The sequence below is a fragment of the Archocentrus centrarchus genome, chromosome 18 (assembly GCF_007364275.1).
Source record: "Archocentrus centrarchus isolate MPI-CPG fArcCen1 chromosome 18, fArcCen1, whole genome shotgun sequence".
Classification (NCBI taxonomy): Eukaryota; Metazoa; Chordata; class Actinopteri; order Cichliformes; family Cichlidae; genus Archocentrus; species Archocentrus centrarchus.
Genome location: NC_044363.1, coordinates 8,700,410 through 8,720,012, shown reverse-complemented (window position 1 = coordinate 8,720,012; position 19,603 = coordinate 8,700,410). Strand labels below are relative to the sequence as shown.

General features: G+C 40.4%; 1 protein-coding gene across 1 annotated transcript; it reads left to right on the top strand.

The window, feature by feature from the left end:
• The first annotated feature begins 260 nt into the window (after positions 1 to 260).
• LOC115796698 (uncharacterized) lies at positions 261 to 11,040 on the top strand. The gene is made up of 5 exons (XM_030753078.1): positions 261 to 309; positions 7,348 to 7,614; positions 8,740 to 8,997; positions 9,973 to 10,110; positions 10,916 to 11,040. Exons 1-5 carry the CDS (start codon positions 279 to 281, stop codon positions 10,930 to 10,932), a joined length of 711 nt encoding a protein of 236 aa, XP_030608938.1. The 5' UTR covers positions 261 to 278; the 3' UTR covers positions 10,933 to 11,040.
• The last annotated feature ends 8,563 nt before the right edge of the window (positions 11,041 to 19,603 follow it).

Below are 19,603 nucleotides of genomic sequence, written 5' to 3'. Positions count from 1 at the left end.
GCTTGCTACACAGCAATATATGACATATTAAAATAAGTTACTCTGTAGAGTGTAGACACACAACTCTAAAACATGAACAGGAGATTAGCCTGTGTCCAGTCTCTTGAGACCCCAAGGGGTGGGGAGCCTGACTACCTGGGGAAATGAGCTATTGCAGTGTATGATTCAGTCAGGTAGAAAAGAGTAGGAGTGTTTTTTTGTTTTGATCTGATACCACATCCTGTAAAGGATGTGGCAACCTTGACACTGAGAACAGATGAAGCAGACATAGATGCAGCATGGAAATCACCACTGCCTACCTAATACTGTGTAAGAAATTTAAAATTTAAAAATATTTTTATTGTATTGTTTAGTGTTCCGTAGTAAATTTTAATTAGGTAGGCTCTTCATAGATGAGCTAGTTACTGTTATTGTTTATAGTTATCTGTAATGATTGCCCTTAAATTCAAAGGACAATGAATAAAAAATGTTTTTAAAAATCTACAGTTGATAGAACTGAAAGACTTTGACAAAAGTTAACTCATATAAGCTTAGCTAACAGAAATATAATGAACGGAGTCTTTAAATACATATGCAGGAAACAGAAATATGCAGAGGCAGACAGGGAGTAAAGGGAGAAAATTTGAGTGTCTTTGTTAACTCGGGCTTCCTGATTCAGGCTCAGAGTTAGAGCCCAAGCTTTGATGGGGCCCTAAGCAAGATTTGATTTGGGGCCCCCTTCATACCACTTCATTGTCCCCTGAACTTAACCATTATTAATGCTTAAGGGTTAAAGATGATTATTATTTTTTTTAGGATGCATTACTGTTTCAACCTTTTCAATTCATTTTTTCAATTCAATTCAATTTTATTTATACAGCGTAGGGGTGTGCGATATTGACAAAAAAAATATCTCGATATTTTCTGTAATTTTTTTCGATAACGATAATAAACGATATTTTGCATTATTTAAAAATGTGTTTGTACAAGAAGTGCAAGCTTGTAAAAGACTTAAATCAATATTTTTAAGACATCAACTTATATTTATTTTACTTAACCTTTATTTAACCAGGAAAAACACATTGAGATTAAAATCTCTTTTTCAAGAGTGTCCTGGGCGTGACAAATGTAAATTGAAAAACTTCAATGAGTTTTTCAAAAGCAATCGCTCAATACGGAAGACCTGACAGAATAATGAAAAAAAAATAAAATAAAAAAGAGGCTGTCCAGGGGGATTCCCCCTACATTATAGCAAAATAAATCACAGAAACTACACACCTTCATCTGATCAGAAACCCGCTTTTTGCAAGACCGCTTCAGCGTATTACCCGAGGCTCCAAACAGGTGAGCTCCGAGAACATTGCTAGGTTATGACACAGTGACTGTAACATACCTACTTTAACTTAAAGGATATTAACATCCATCCATCATCTTCCTCTTTATCCTGCTGGTCGGGGTCATTTGCTGAGTGTGTGTTTTGCCAGACACCTTAGCTGATTTAAGTTTGTCTTGGACAGCGGGTTCCTGAAACTTTTCATATTACTCATACTCGTTGATGATCGAACAGGTTGGTTGTTGAGCTAACCGCTTTCTTACAAAGTCTGCAAACTGCAAACCATCTCCTCGCCAAGGAATTAGGCTGCGAGGCTGGCGATTTCTGAGTTTTTTCTCCTGGCGCAGTGTGTTCACTCATTTCCAGCTTTAGGTGTGTTGTTTAGGCAACTATGCTAGCGCACAGTATGGGCACTCTCAATGCGCACGCGCAGCAGCCTATACTAAAGCATAAAGTCCTGAACGCGTGGAGCCGAGGGCTTTGATTGTTGTTTTTTTCCTCATTAGCATACTCAATAATGTCAGCTCGCACATTGTTAACACGGCAATTACAATATTATCGTAGACGATATGATGATAATGATGATGATGATTACTTTATCGATCCCACAGTGGGGAAATTACAGTTAACAGAACACCCATAGGGAGATGGGGGGGCGGGGGGAGGGGGGGGGGGGGGGGGGGGGGGGGTTGGGCTACTGTGGGGCTGACTCAAACTCCCTCCTCAGCTAACAGTTCTGATAAGATGTAGAGTTCATCAGCAGCTAGGTCAGGGAGATCAGTCCAACACAGGTCAGAAGAAGACAGGATGGCGGGGGTGTAGAGCATCTGTTTACAAACATCCCGGAGACAATTTGATAAGCAGCAGTCCAAGGCCGCCAGGGAGCCAAATTCCTGATTCTAGGACTTGTTTTGGTACAGACTGTACTGATTCATTTGTTGACAGCCTTCAGTCTTACTGGCACCTCTCTGTGGTGAAAAAATCCAATTCATCCAAATCTTCTTGGTTTGTTCCTTCGCTGTGCAGAAACAGATACATACATCTCCAAGATCTTACCCCTCCGATTCAGCTCCAGATATACAGAGTCTGAGTTTGAGTCTGTATCTTCCTGCATTCCCGTCATAAGCAGCCTTACCAAGGCCAGACAGCTGCCTAGACTTCCTTAATTGCAACAACAAGCCAGGTATCTCCAGGTCCAATTCGGAGAAACCCCAGTGTCAATAAGCCAAATATGTGTGTATTCCATTGACAATACGGCCAGGCACGTCATCTTCCACACCACCCAGGAATCCATAACGTAGCCAGCTGGAATGTCAATTAATAAGAGGGAATAGGGTTCTCCTTCCCCCAGTCTCCTCATGGTGAAAATTTGATCAAAACAATAGCGTTCAGAGACCAGCTGACCAGATCCATAATTATAAATTCCAGTTTGGAAGTTGTGTGAAGAGAGGCTCTAAAGCAGCAAGCGGCAAAGCAGGGGAAAAAGGAAGGGCTGGGGAGAGAAGAAAAGTGCGACCATCTCCGCTGAGAGCTGAAGAGAAAAAAAAAATATATATATAAAATAATATATATTGCACACCCCTAATACAGTGCCAATTCACAACAAACAGTCGCCTCAAGGCACTTTATACTGTAAGGTAAAGAACCCACAATAATTAGAGAAAATTCAATTCTATTTTATTTATATAGCGCCAAATCACAACAAACAGTCGCCTCAAGGCACTTTGTATTGCGGGTAAAGACCCTACAATAATACAGAGAAAACCCAACAGTCAAAAAGGACCCCCTTTGAGCAGCACTTGGCGACAGTGGAAAGGAAAAACTCCCTTTTAACAGGAAGAAACCTCCAGCAGAACCAGGCTCAGGGAGGGGCAGTCATCTGCCGATACCGGTTGGGCTGAGGGGAGAGAAAGACATGCTGTGGAAGAGAGCCAGAGATTAATATCAATTAATGATTAAATGCAGAGTGGAGTATAAACAAAGTAAATAAGGTGAATGAGAAACAGTGCATTATGTGAACCCCCCAGCAGACTAGGCCTATAGCAGCATAACTAAGAGCTGGTTCAGGGTCACCTGATCCAGCCCTAACTATAGGCTTGATCAAAAAGGAAAGTTTTAAGCCTAATCTTAAAAATAGAGAGGGTGTCTGTCTCCCGAATCCAAGCTGGAAGCTGGTTCCACAGAAGAGGGGCCTGAAAGCTGAAGGCTCTGCCTCCCATTCTACTCTTAAGTATCCGAGGAACCACAAGTAAGCCAGCAGTCTGAGAGCGAAGTGCTCTATTGGGGTGATATGGTACTATAAGGTCTTTGAGATAAGATGGGGCCTGATTATTCAAGACCTTGTAAGTGAGGAGAAGGATTTTAAATTCTATTCTAGATTTAACTGGGAGCCAATGAAGAGAAGCCAATATGGGAGAAATCTGCTCTCTCTTTCTAATACAGTGTTTTTCAACCACTGTGCTGCGGCACACTAGTGTGCCGTGGGAGATCGTCAGGTGTGCCGTGGGAAATTATCCAATTTCACCTAATATGCCATGAGTGTCTGTGCTGTAGTAGTGAGTGGGAGCATAATCATGTAATACTCTTCCATATCACTAGACTAAATAGGAGCAGGTAGCGAATTTCATTGTACATAGAGACAAGAGAATTAAGCCGCGTTTCCAAACGGAATGACTCGCCGTGGGTCGACTCGACTCGCCGCGATTTGACGGCATCTCCATTCAGGTTATATTGATGCTTTGATTATTATTCCTGATTGTTATTCTCTCACTGATGAATTCAAACACTGCACCAAAAAGTAGCCAGCAACGCACAAGGACTGAAAAGGTTAATCACAACCTTGTGGGCTGTGTGGACCCGACATGTAGTTCGATTTCTCCGGAGGTGCACGTTAGGTTATGTTGAAGGATCAGTGCGGTTTCTCAACAGACCGCTGCCATTACTTTGCGGACCGATGCGGTGAGCACGCAAGCAGTTGCCCGATGTCGCTCCCAGCTTAAACTGTTTGAGCGGAAAAAATGATTTCATACCAATCCACAAGGGTTTTAAATAAAATTACGAACACAAAGGTCATTTTATCTATAATTTCTGTTTTTTGCTTTTAATTATAGATTTTATTTATTTCAGTTAATGAAAATGTTTTTTTCAGTTTCAGTTTTCATTATTTAGTTCGTTTTCGTTAACTATAATAACCCAGTTTGTTACAAAGTTTACCAGCCGGCAGGAACCAGCTTGGTGGTATAACGTAGTATAGCCAAACTCGATTGCAATTGGTCAGTGGGTTTCCTTGGACGCTTTACTACTACCATAAGGATTGTAAAAGCTGCGCCGGTAAACCAGAAAGTGCTCAACAAGATTTTAATTAAGTCGTTATTTCTGTTTTGGTATTAGGTTCGGGTCCACTTGAGACATCATTTCGGTCCGGATCTGGACCGAGGTCAGCCTATTGGTGATGGCTGTTCTAAGCGATCCGAGGCGGTACAAAAATATGACGCAGAGTACAGCATGCCACTGATTGGCCAGGGAGTATCGTCACTAGCGGAGGCATGAGCAGTCCCGTCGCCAGATCTCAGTCTTAAGGGGGGCTTATGAAATACAACAGGGGGGCACCACTATTATTAGCTTGATTAGTGATCTGGCTTGGGTGGGCGGGCCAGGGCGGGCCCAAGCGTATCAGTGGGTGGGCACGGCCCCCTGGGGCCCGCCCATAGCGACGGGTCTGGGCATGAGAGCAACTCCTTCACCACAATCATTTTTAAAACCCCACAGCAAGAAACTGGAGGCACGCAAAGCACCGGTGGAATGCCCAAACCGACAGTTTGCAGTGGTAGTTTTGCAACATGAGAGCCATCTGAAACACTCACATAGCATACATATTTTATGGTTAACAATGATAACCTTCATCCATTAAAACATTGTATGGGGGGACTTATGCATGATGATGATATTAAACTGGCATTAGCTGTGAGCTTGCCTCTTTCTCATGTATTGTTGTGTTATTCCTGGTAATAGAATGCTTTTGGACAGAATTAGAGTTTGCAAAACACTGAAGTTTTCTACTATAAGACCACATTGTTGTGGCATTTATTATGTTCAAGCTGTGTTTTTGAAGTGGACATGTTAAGTGCACTTTTTATTTGAAAGAAGATATATATTATATGATAAAGTTCTTTTTTGTGTTTATTTGATTCCTATTCAAGACACTTTGATAAGAATATAGGCTTTAATATAGGCTACAGAATATCATTTTTTAACATTTTTGGCTGGTGGTGTGCCTCATGATTTTTTTCAATGAAAAAAATGTACCTTGGCTCAAAAAAGGTTGAAAAACACTGTTCTAATAAATGCATGAATTAGCTTTTCAGCATCAGTCTGAGAAAGGATGTTTCTAATTTTAGAAATATTGTGCAAATGCAAAAAAGCGGTCCTACATATTTGTTTAATATGTGCAAAAATGACTCCAAGATTTCTACAGTGTTACTGGAGGCCAAAGTAATGCCATCCAGAGTAAGTATCTGGTTTGACACCATGTTTCTAAGATTTGTGGGGCCGAGTACAAGAACTTGATTTTCATCTGAATTTAGAAGCAGGAAATTAGAGGTCATCCAGGCCTTAATGTCTTTAAGATATTCCTGCATTTTAACTATTTAATGTGTATCACCTGGCTTCTTGGATATAACGCTGTATTTCAGTATAATGCACATGGTGAAACTATGCCATGTCCATAATATTGAGGAGGGTGGGACAAGAATCAATGCATGCCATATCCAATCTAGAGGGCATAGGCTTTTTAGGAAATATGTGATTTATGCACCTAATTACAGACTAGTAAATAAGCCAATTGTAATATGTAAATAATAATTCCGGAGCATTCAGCATACAGAATTGCTGAAAATCAATGGAATAACATTGAACACAAATGGTCTGCAATTGGGGCCCAGTGCTACAAGAAGTGTAGGAAATATATTATTACACTGTTATAAGATCATAACGGTTAACAAGACACAAGAGGAGGACTTAGACTACAGCACAAGGAACAGAGACCAGGACTAAATTAACTTAACAGGAGAATAAACCAGAAACAATAAAACACAAAAAAGAACTGGAAACACAGGAAGTCTGACAACTCAAACAGGATTAACTAGAAAGTGAACAACAGCCAAGAACAGAAGTCAGAAAACTAAACTAAGAATCCTGCGGATATAAACAATGAAACCAACCAGGAATTACCAGAATAAGACAAATTCAAAACCACAATACACTAGGAATCAAACAGTAACATTAACAACAGAAATAGAAAAATAAAAAATCCTAAAACTAAAAACGCTGGGTCATAAACCTAGAACCATGACAGTAAATGTATATGATCCAAGCAAAATGTATATTAACTAGAAACACACTGAGGATGGTGGCACAAGCTGACAGGTTGTTTTTTTCATAGAGATATAGCGACATGATAAATACCATACCTACCAAATACCATAGCTAGAGATAGCTAACTACGTTTGGAGTTGGTTACAAAAAAAAAAGTATTGTAATTGCTCACTGAAACATACCTTTGTCTTTTTTCGTTTATCTTCTCCTTTCGCTCCTCTCTGCCTCTGAGGGACAGGTCCTTTCTGTCACATTTCTGTTTCGTAGCTTCATCCACAAATGACTGTAACTGATGGACCATCAGGTCACAACTGCTGATGGGGATGCCTGCCCAAACTACCTGAATGCACGCTGACACAGGAAGTCAGTGTACCCTACTCATTAAATTAGTGTTGTCACAACTGTACAAATGTGGACAGTTGTAATAGTTTCGTCTTTCTTTTAGGACACTGGCATATGTAAAAAATTTAAGCAAACAAAAAAGTTTCATGACAAAATCTGGGGGAACTTGGGGGCCCCTGGTGTAGACAAAGACGCACAACTAACCAATCACCAGTTCCTATTTTCTTATCAATAAGACAAAGCATATTGAGTTAAGTGTGTTTTTTTCTAATTAACAAAATACATTTTTAACTCATTTGTTTTCTATTTGAAACTTCCAGCAGCCACAATAAATATCAATCCAAACAAATGTCAGTTCTTTCGATATGAGAACATCCATCTGAGCTGTGCAGTGTCAGGGTATCCCAGCAACTGGACAGTGAGGAGAAACACTTCCTCTGAAACATCTCAGCCATGCAAAGGTGGATTTGGAGACCCCAATGTGACCTCCTGCATCCTTTCAGATGTTTACCCATCAGACAGTGGATTATACTGGTGTGAGTCTGAGCAAGGAGAGTGCAGCAACATTGCCAACATTACAGTAGCAGGTAGGCCGGCAAATGAGTGTGTGCTTTCTTACAGACTATGGAATATTTTAGTTTACTATTTTCTTAAGTCATTTATTTATATCTGATATACTGAATATAGCTGGAGGCCAAAAAATATGACAAATCTTAGTCTGACAAGTGTATGCACGAGTCTGCTCTGCTCTGTTCCATTCATTTTTCTCAAAGTGAGGAAAGAAGTCACAACATTTAAACTTTTGCAACATGCTCATATGCAAACATTGTGTACCATCTTGTTTTTATTCATGTCATATTGATCTAGAGAATATTAGTTCACTTGTCCACGTAGGCAGTTGTCTTGGGTTGAAAATGGGCAGCCATACCAACAATTAGAACAAAACAGTTCATCAAAAGCTCTACTGTTATCTAGGCCCACATACATGCACCAGTGGGAGTAAAAAGAAACTGCTTCTTTCACTTGAAGTTTAGATCATGTGAAAGAAGCAGGCATAGACTCCATGTGTCAGGTGGCAAATGTCTGTCTGCACCTCTCCAAAGGGGAAAAAAAAAAAAGAGTACACAGACACACAGACTAAAGTTTGAAACAAAACTTGAGCCACTGTCTCAATACCTGGAAACATTAATAAAAATGCTGTCCATCAACAGCAGAGGCTTCAAATGTAATAACTTAAATAATTTAGTAGAATGTAATCTATTTCTCTGTTTTACTGGAGTGATTCTGAAGTGGGGGAGCACAGATAGAATACCATCTAGAATACCATCTATCACCTGGGTTCGATTCCACCTTGGCCCAGGCCCCTCCCTCTCTCTCTGTATGGAGTTTGCATGTTCTCCCCGTGTCTGCGTGGGTTTCCTCCCACAGTCCAAAGACATGCACTTAATGGGGTTAGGTTAATTGGAAACTCTAAATTGCCCATAGGTGTGAATGAGAGCATGAATGTGAGTGTGGATGTTGTCTGTCTCTCTGTGTTGGCCCTGCGACAGGCTGGTGACCTGTATAGGGTGTACCCTGCCTCTCACCCTATGTCAGCTGGGATAGGCTCCAGCCCCCCATGACCCTGAACAGGATAAGCGGATGTGAATGGATGGATGGATGGATTCTGAAGTGTAACCAATAACACCAAGTTTAATGTTATTCTATTTCAGCTGGTGTCGTGATCTTGGAAAGTCCTGCAAGTCCTGTGACCGAGGGAGACATTGTGACACTTCACTGTTCTTACAAGGAAAGACGTGTTAAAACTTCTACATCAGATTTTAATGCTACGATCTACCAAAACAATAAATATATTGGGACAGCACTCAAAGGAAAGATGACTTTAAGTGTGTCCAAGTATGACGAAGGGTCCTACAAGTGTCAACACCCCACAAAGGGAGAGTCACCACAGAGTTTTTTGGCTGTGAAAGGTACATCTGAGTGATGTTTTAATGTTGTATTGGGAATGTTTGTGGAAAAACAAGGAATCTATCTCACATCTGTTCCATCTAATTCTATAACTCACTATCTTTGTCAGTCATGTGGCTCACATCTTACAAGAGTCTCCCTAGACTTAAATCGAATGTATTTTATAATGCAAATGATTTCATTAATAGGGGTCGGGTGGCTCGGGCATCTGATTAGGATGCCTCCTGGCTGCCTCTTGGGTGAGGTGTTCCGGGCATGTCCCACCGGGAGGAGGCCCCGTGGTAGACCCAGGACACGCTGGAGAGATTATATCTCTCGGCTGGCCTGGGAACACCTTGGGGTCCCTCTGGATGAGCTAGAGGAGGCGGCTGGGGAGAGGGAAGCCTGGGCTTCTTTGCTTAGGCTCCTGCCCCCGCGACCCGGCCCCGGATAAGCGGGAGAGAATGGATGGATGGATGGATGGATTTCATTAATAATAAAATCAACAGAAACAAGTTCTTGCCCTTTGAATTAGAACTGGTCTAAATTAAAGTGATGCTTGAAAAAAAGACGTGTTGAAATTTTTGACAGCTCACAATAAGATTTCCACCAAAGTCCACTGTAATATTGTCCTTTTCTTCTATCAGTGTGAATATAGCACAACTCAGCCCTACATACAAAGAAATAACATTAAATGAACCACCTGTGTGCAGGCCGAGTGACACTGTAGCACAGCTGTTTGCTTTGGCTTAAAAATATGCACAAGAATGACACATGACAAATTTCTGACTGCACTTATTTGTCATCCTAGACACCACAGATGAGTTCTGCAAACCATGATGTTCTTTTTGGTTCACAAAGGCCTTTGTTATAACTGCATGTACATGTGAAAGTGGCCTTTTTCCTGCTGTCTTATTTGAGTATCCACCTAACAGATGTGTTTATATTCACATATAAACACATCTTAGGTTTAATGCTGGTTATTTTCTTTCTCACAGCCAGAGCCACGCATAGGAGTGATCCTACTCCTCCTCCTCCGATGTCTCTGCCCAAGCTGGTGTGCACGGTCGTACTGTTCATCCTCTACACTGGTGTCCTCATACTATGTATATACACGTATCGAAAGTGGGCTCAAGGTAAAAGCACCTCCTAAACCTTACAATAATATGTCATATTCATTTCATATTGATCAGGTGGACAAGCCAAAATTATTGGAAACAATGTTTGGGGAAAGTAAGAGACCAAAATATAGGCTTTTATTTTATTTGTATAAATTTGTTTTAAATGCTGAGTGGATGTTATTAACCTTTAATGTTAAATGTAACATCATCAAAATACTTTGTAGGCTGTGGCTTATTTCAGAACTAATGGTGCAGGGTTACAAGAAACCAGGGACAAAAATAAGTGATGTTTAACACCTCCACCCCCACCATTACCACTACCACCACACACACACACACACACACACACACACACACACACATCCACACACAGCCTGTGCTTTTGTTTTATTTATCTGAAACTAATTCATGATATGGGTCCCTGGCTGTGCTTGAATTATGAGTTCAGGTGTGTTTGTGCATTCATGTTCCCCCTGTGAAGACAAACGTTCATGTTGTCTGGGCAAAATTTCACAACAAAGTTTTCGTCTGCTGTTCAGTAATTTCAGTAGTGGAAAAATGATAGATGCTTCTGCTGTTCGTGTTGTGGTTGATGAGGTGACATCAGATGTGGTTCACATGGCAACAACGATATAGAAAAGCCAATTTAAAAAAACAACCAAAAATAAAAGCTTCACTGTGTACCAACACTGTGTGCAGCCTTAGTTGTGGTAAAAGTTGTGGCAGGAGTGAAAAAGAACTGTTATTGTATAATGCTGTTTATGTTGGATTCAATTCTGAAACAATATTCCACTGCATAAAGTTTCTGTTCTTCTTGCAGCTCGAGCTGATGCTTAAAGGAGAGCACTTGGAGTGTTTGAAGAAGAGCGAAAACAATGATCAACTTATTACTGGAATTAAAGCAATATTGTAATTTTTCTTTTGTCTTTTACGATCTCGTTGTAGCTATAATGGTATGCTTACAGTATGTGCTGATTTAAGGGCCAAGTTTGGGGAGGTAGGGGGGGTACTCATGGTCCTCATGTTTTTGAGTTAGTTTTTTTATCTTTCTAGTTAAATATTCTACCTGTTTCCTGGTTTGTGTAATGTTTATTTTATTGTTTATCCCAGTTTAGTTCTCCCTATATGTTTCCTTCCTCAAAGTTCCTCCCTCCTCTATCAAGTATCCCATACGTTCATTGAGATCTGCGTCTGTGTTCTCGCCAGTTTAGTTCTCACTTCCTGCTTTATGTTGTGAGTTTGTTGTGCTTTGTCTTTAGTTTTGCACGCTTTGTCTCGTCTGCTGTGACTCTCTTCAGCCTTGTCTCATTCTGCCCTGCTGTTTCCATTTCTCATCAACCTTCTATGTATTTGTCTCGGTCTCTCATTGTCCTGCATCACAGTATCTGCTTATGTTGTTGTTTATGACCCCGTTCTTCTTCCCAGTATCCCTTAGTGTCACTATCTCCTAACTCTAGTTTGTTTTTAGGTTTCAGTATTTTAGTTTTAAGTTTCCTTTTTACTATGTTTTGTGTTTATATCAAACTCCCATCAGCTTACAATAAACGGCTCACCTTTTGCTCACCTTAGTTTTCCTCTGGATGTCTGCATTTGGAGCCTCACACCTTGCACTCAATTTTATGACAAATAGAGGCTCTGACTGCAGTATAACTGTCAGCACCTTTAACTGCTGTCATAGGTGTGTTCTTGTTTGTCATACTCAAACACACAGAAGTGCTACCAGCAAATTGTACCTCAAGTATCAAATATACAGCACAGCATTTTATTATTGAAACTCCTTGAGAGGAAACTTTTTCTTGTTTACATGTAGTTGGATAGTTTTGTCCAGTTTCCAGTCCAGGAATTTGACCTTCTTTATCAGAAGTCTTGAAGTATCAGAAGTACTGACAGTGTATAATAAGCATTTCATACTGTCTCCAGGTAGCCAGAAAAAATAAAAAATAAAATAAAGCATCAGCTTGAGTCTGACATGTTGCTATTTATAAATCAAAAAGTTAAGCAATGCTCTGTGTTGTGACCCTTGCGTGGGATTTCTGAGCTATACTTGCCGCGGGTTCCTTATTCTTATAATTATTCACAGAGGCGAGGAATGCAGTACGAGTCCATTTTTTTAATCAGCCATTCAGAACAACAAACATAAGCATAACCACAAGAACAGTAACTGATCACCAAGCATAGCGATCTTGACAGCTCAACATAATCAAGCACTGAGTGTTCGCTGGAATATATCACTCTGCTGCTTTCTAATTTAGCTGAAGATGCTGCAGTTGAAGTTGGTGAAAATGCAGCAGCATGATAGTGAGGTCATGTTTCATCAGTTTTATTTTGCTGCCTTTTTTTCAGAATTAAAAGACCTGAAGAACAAATATTAAGTTTCCAGGATTTAGACAAATGTTACCTTTTTTTTTTTCTTTAACTATTTCTCTTCAAGGCTGTGAAGTTAAAGGCACATTTTGTGGTTTTATGCTTGTTAATTCGGTTTTTTTGTCTTGTTTTGTTTAACCTTACATAGTAATCCTTTTTTAAACTTTTGGGTATTGTATTTTCTATTGTTGCATGTTGTTCAACTCAAACATTTGTCTCTGCTTGACCACTCCCTGGAATCCTTTTATAATTCCATGGTTTTGTAGTCGCTGTTCACATGATTTACAAACACAAATCAACAGCAAAACTAAACCAGATGCAGTCTGAATCTGGATGCTTGTCTATAACTCACAACACTCTGATTCCAAGTTTTAACATTTTTAGGTCAAAATCGGATGACCTGAAAGTAGTGATGAGAGTTTGAAACTGAAGCTTTGATACGAGAGGGCGCTATAATTGAAGCTTCGAGTAATGAACCTATTTTCGAAACAATTGGTTCAAGTGGTTCAGTGCTTTACAAAAGCTTCATTTTTCTCATCACTACCTGAAAGCCTGGTCTCTATAGACTGTCAAGAGTAAAATACTGTCAAGCACAGTAAAATGTATACATATCCTCAAACCATTCCTGAACCATGTGTATGTATATAAAACTCCAGTGGCACACATGGCTTTTTGAAGACCTGGCAAAGAACAAACCCTGAGATGTAAATAAGAGCATTCTCCACAAGGCTACCAAAGCAGGTTGTAGGTAGCTACAGTCACACACAGCTGCAGGAATGTTGACAAAAGGAGACAGAAGCTCTTCAATTTCTTCTGAATAGAACACAATAGAATAGAATGTACACAATGTACAATGAGATCAGAAGGCCACTCCTGTTTCAGTGCCAAAGTCCAGCTGTAGAAAGGGACGACTCAAAAGCAGACAGAGATGTGGTCTCATCAGTGACATGCGGTGAGGTTTGTGAGGCACTGACTCACCTGGATGTTCACAGATATGAAACCAAAATAGAAGCTTATATTTCAATTTTAATTATGCTAATTATTAATGGTGCTTTAATCACCTCCATACTGTTCAACAATGACAAGAAAAACCAAATATTTAATATAAGGTCAAATTATTATTTTTTTTTTTGGGGGGGGGGGTCTCTTTTTAAATAAATAAAAAAGAAAAAACATGTATTATCTTACCTTTATTTGAAGATGAAGTCCATGCGCCTATCCTTCTCCCTATGGGGCAGCACTGCTGCAGCACTGTGCCCTATCGGTGCGGCACGATACTTTCTGCCTCCCCCTGTGTATTTTCACTGTGCGTTTATGACCGATCACAAAGAATAAACATGTCACACACATTCATTCAATATATTAGACAGACTGTGGAACATCAGCACGTGCAGCACATGTGTAATCAAACATGTCACACAGTTCCCAGGAATTTTTTTAGTTGAACATAGTGCTGTGAAAAGGGGGTCACCTCAGCTGTTGAAAGCATAGATTCATATAGATTTAGAGCCTATCCCAGCTGACTCAGGGCAGAGGCAGGGTACACCCTGTACAGGTTGCCAGCCTGACACAGGGATAACACAGAGAGACAGACAACCATTCACATCTATGGGCAATTTAGAATGACCGATTAACCAGTAAGTGCACACCTTTGGAGTGTGGGAGGAAACATGCAAACAGGGAGAACATGCAAACTCCACACAGAAGGGTCCGGGACAAGGTGGATTCAAACCCAGACCTTTTAGATGTCGTCCTAGCTCTGAGGCAGTGTTAACCACCACACCACCATGCACATGAAAAATACTTGACATGTTTTGTGTTGTAGTTTGCTGTTGGCAGCTGGTAATGGGGAAAGTCTATATTTTTATTTATACTGTAAATATTCAGATTTACATCACTCCCCCCACGGGTCTGAAAGTAATGTCAGTCTACATTTGGACTGACAGAGACTTTGACTTTGAAAGGTGAATCTCGTTTGCAGTGCTTCATTTGGCTGTGCAATAACTACTATTGCCACTAGATGTCACCCAAGTGAACTGAATGAAACTTCAGTACTGAACCAATTATTTGGTTCAAAAAAGCTCAGCGCTTCAGAAAGCGTCGTTTTTCCATCACTAGCTCCGACCGTAAGACGGGTTGAACAACTCCACGCAGCACAACATTGACACATCTCTGTGTTGTGTCTGCCACATGCAAATGACGCTGACATCCGAGCTCAGTGCGGCGTCTATTTGATTAAGCACGAGAGGGCAGAACCGGTGCTTTCAATACAATCTTTGGTACTAATGAATATTCATCAACCGGCATTGGTGGGATAAACGTGCCAGCTCGGCTGGAATCGGACCGGAAGCGGTCGCTCGTCCATCAGGTGAGAAATATGTGGGGAGATAACTTCTGATATATAAAACTGTTTGTACTGACAACTATAAACTGAGTATTGTAATAACAAAGAAAAAAAAAGTAGGAGGCGACTCGAAGCAACAGTTTATTTCCGCGTCTGATTTTTTTTTTCTTTTCTTTCTTTTCATCAGGCACGTGCCTCCGTTTTACCACCGATTTGTGCCTTCAGGAGAGATTAATTAAACCCGCTTCTTTACGCGGACAATGACATCACCGGCTCTCTTTTTGCTCTCGGTCTGCTGTCACCTGTCCGTGATGGGAGTCACAGGTGAGTAAATAAACCACACCCTACAGACACTCCCTTATGTTACCTGTTAATCGTAAACTGGACATTTATTTAACCACCAAAGCAGTTAAGATATATCAGAGTAATACAGTAAACCTCCTCGGATATTTGTGGAATAAGGGATGAATGAAAATGAAACTTGGCTCTGACCTCTAGCTACAAAAAAGGCTCTGGCTTTAATGCAGCATGAAATCAAACTACACAAAACGACCGCGGACTTAATTCCAATTTACCTTTTATTGGTTCCGCAGTAGGAAATAGGTTTTGATTGGAGGGAGGTTGGTTAATTGGAAAACTTTAAAGCACACATCTACTTTTTATTGGTTCCATTTTTAAAGCATTTCATCATTTTCCACATATTGAATTAGACTAAAAGTCTTGCATGAACTTTGCTAAACTTTCTTCTAGACGGTCTCATGTTCAGAGACTTTCTTGGGTCAAATTTCACTTCCACTCAAATTTCTTTATGTAGCAGATTTAAGCACAAGTTCTGCCCAGCTGTGGTCAACAAAACAATTAGTTAAACAAAATTTGACAAAATAATTGAAGCATGATCATAAATAATTGCAGTAACCATTTAAAATGTAATATTGATAAGTTGTGAGCACTCCAATCTTAACCCCATGTCCCCCGACTGTCCTGGAGTGACCCAAACATTACAAAGTGCAAATATTTCACATTTTTATACGATTTTACAGGTGCTACAAATTTTGGGACATTGAGGCTGTTCTGGGTTAAATTTGACCCCCATCGATTCAGATGTATTTGCAGTGTGGGTCAAATAAAGGAAAAATTGTGATTTTTAGTGACTCGTGAAACCGTACATGCTGTTTCTGTGCATATTATTATTATTATTTAATGGGACAGGGGTGAGAGTGTTCAAGAGAACTGTCTGGGCTCCTACTATATTTCTCCAGGACAGGCACCCACTGGTCTTTGAAGGATCATGGAGGAATCTCCAAACAATGTAATATTAAAAGAGTCAAGTCAAGTCAAGTTTATTTATATAGCACCTTTAACACAACAACAGTTGACCAAAGTGCTGTACATAAATTTAGAAACAAAAGAACCAAATTATTGTTGTTACATGTCAAAACATATAACAACATTTCAAAATTTGAGAACACCCATCCAAAGGAGATAAGTGTTCTGTGGCCATGCTGCCGACACAGGCGCTGCCATTAGAGGAGTGATCACATATGATGTACATGGGCAACAGGGGTCATTCAGAGGTCAGAGGCTGCCTTGGCACAGACATTTGATCTGACAAAAAGGCAGCACAGCGGTGGAGAGATTAGAACCATAGCTGGGTTTGTGTGGAGTTTGCATTTTGACCCACTCCAGAGTAGCTGAAGTGGACTTCACCCCACAGTTCAAATACATACAGGATAGGTCATGATGACTCTAAAACGGTCATGATGTAAGCTTGATAAACTGCTTGAAGTGAGGAGAACAGTGTTGAATGAATGCTCCCGTCCTCTAAGTCACACCTTGTGTTACTTAGAGGACGGTATCGCTGTGCTGTAGTAACAAGATTTTGATAAGGATCTCGGCAGCGCACCACTGATTACAAACGTTTCAGTCTTTCTAGAGAGCCATGAAGGTGATAAAATATGTTCTATCTAGTGATGCTGAGATGGCGTTTCCTGAAGCTTTCCATCCAGTTGGTGCATCATTTACATGTAAGGAAATGGGCTATATAAATAAATTAACATTGCTATGTTCAAAATATGGATTTATGTATTGCTAGTATATATGGACCCTGATGACCCCTCCTTCTTTAATATCTTCTTCACTCTCTGATCAGTCTGCAGACATTCGTCAGCAATTTTTGCCTCTGTGATGCTTGGTGTTCACATCACCCCACTCTAAGGGATTACACCTTCTTATCTAGGCTACTTGTTAGTTAGCAGCTCCAATCTGATGGATATCACAGACACTCAGATTCATCCTATCACTGTTTCTGTAACACAGACAGGGTCACACCTCCACTTAGGAGATTTAAAACATCACTACTTAAAGAACAAGATTTAATTAATCATTTCAAAAAGAAGTGAGCAATGTATTTAGAAAGTAATGACCTGCCAGGAACCATGTGCTCTTTGGGAAGCTGGGAAGGTAGTAATGTGGAGCAAGATAATATCTTACTGTTAGCATTTGAACCAAACATAAACTCATTAGAAGCGGCCTGTGCTGCCTCACCACACAACATATAATTAGCAACCTGAGAAAACTAAAACTGGAATTAAATGAAATAATTAAGAAGACACAATTCCTAATGCAAAGCCTGCATTTGGAGAACATGGCAATAAATCTGGAAAATTCCCTGCTGAACAGTTAAAGCTATATAAATAAATCCATCCTGTTAAAGCCTGGGAATATTTCTAATGATCCGCAATAAATAAATAAATAAATTCAAAACTTTTATGAAGCTTTATACACATCACAGATTACTCCATTTGATGCTGCCTTTAAAGAATTTCTTAACAACATTAATCTACCAAAATTAAATGGTGAACCGATCATGTCTGAATTATTATGAAGCCCTACAGCATCTTCCAAATAATAAAGCCCCAGGTCCAGATGCTTTTATCAGTGAAGTTTTATAAAGAATTTTGGCCCATGTTTTTTTCAGAATGGTGACTCAAGTTCAGACTGATCGCACACGATCTCCAGACATGAACTCTGCCACCATCAGCCTGCTTCTTAATCCAGGCTAAAAGCCTGCACTACCGCCCAGTCTCACTCATAAATGTAGACCTTAAAATAATCTGCAGCAGTGAAAGCACGCCGCCACTGGACTCTAGAGCGGTGGAGACGTGTTCTCTGGTGTGATGAGTCACGCTTCTCCGATGGGCGAGGCTGGGTTTGGTGGTTGCCAGGGGAACGGTACTTGTCTGACTGCAGTGTGTTAAGTGCACTGTTTGATAGATGGGATTATGGTGTGGGGGTGTTTTTCAGAAGTTGGGCTTGGCCCCTTAGTTCCAGTGAAAGGAACGCTTAATCCTTCAGCATACCAGGACATTTTGGATCCTTTCATGCTCCCAACTTTGTAGGGACAGTTTGGGGATGGCTCCTTCCTGTTCCAACATGACTGCACACCAGTGAACAAAGCAGCTCCATAAAGACATGGATGAGAGAGTTTGGTGTGGAAGAACTTGACTGGCCTGCACAGAGTCCTGACCTCAACCTGAGAGAACACCTTTGGGATGAATTAGAGCGGAGACTGTGAGTCAGGCCTTCTCTCCAACATCAGTGTCTGACCTCACAAATGTAAGAAGAACGATCAGAAATTCCAATAAACACCACATGGTGCATTTTAGGTTACTTAAGTAAATTAGATATGGAAGCAAATACATGACACACAGTTCTTACTACCTTGTGCATCACTAAGAAAAATATCCTCATGAATTGTAAACATAAAAAAAAAAACAGTTTGTATTTTAATCAGTATAGAAATGTATTTAAAGATCCTGCACACATTGTCTGCCTCTTCAACAAAACGATTTGGTCGGATGACCTGTGGCCCATCATGTGAGGTGGGTTGGCCCATGTTGGGATGTCCAGTGAGGGATTCTGGGATGTCCTCAGGCTCTTTTGGGGGTGGGGTTCAGGTGAGGAAGCAGCTATCACTCAGTTGTGGGTGAGGTTTGGGTGGGTTGGGGGAAGCTTGTCTAAAACCAATCTGTCTTGTCCATTTTTTTTCTCTTTTTTTGTCTTTCTCTTTATAACTTCTCATTTGCCCCTCCCCACCTCTCAGCTCTAGCATTGTTAAACTATAATAATAATTTAATTAATTAAAAGAAAAACACTATCAAGAAGAGCCAATAGAGAGTTTATAGAGCTCCTCTTGGCAAACCAGATGTGTTTGGTAAAAGAATGCAGACCATGATTCTGCTTGCAAACTATGCCTGACTGGATGGGTTTAAAAAAAAAAAAAAAAAGTAGTATGAATTATAGTTACAGAGTGGTCATCAATGTTGGCACTAGAGCGTATGAATTGAGTTTAATTTTTGTGTTTCCTACAGAGAGGCAGAGACACACTTAGGGATCACTTTTCCATCATCCATCTGTCTGTCTGTATCTCAGTAACCGTGCAACATATTGACTTGGAGGATAGATACCTACACAAGAGCACAACTGCACAGCACTTTATTCCACTTTATCATTTGAACCTTTGTTTCTGCAGGAGGAGATCCGGTGAAAGCAAACATCAGGCAGGAGGTCATTCTGCCGTGCCACCTGGAGCCTCCATTCAACTTGTCGACTCTGACGGTGGAGTGGAAGCGCAACAACACATTTGTGCACGTCTATCGAAGCAGCAAAGAGTCAGCAACTAGTCAAGACAGTCAGTTTAAAGGCAGAATGTCTCTCCTCCCTGAAGAAATGGAGAAAGGCAACATTTCCTTATTACTGAGAAATGTGAGCAAAGCAGATGAAGGCCTGTACATCTGCAAT

What these genes read in the sequence shown, in the direction of transcription:
- LOC115796698 (XM_030753078.1), top strand. Translation starts at nt 279, where the DNA reads ATGGAAATCACCACTGCCTACCTAATACTGT. An exon ending in TGCCAACATTACAGTAGCAG is followed by an intron (nt 7,615 to 8,739) that starts GTAGGCCGGCAA and finishes ATTCTATTTCAG; the next exon opens with CTGGTGTCGTGATCTTGGAA. An exon ending in GAGTTTTTTGGCTGTGAAAG is followed by an intron (nt 8,998 to 9,972) that starts GTACATCTGAGT and finishes TCTTTCTCACAG; the next exon opens with CCAGAGCCACGCATAGGAGT.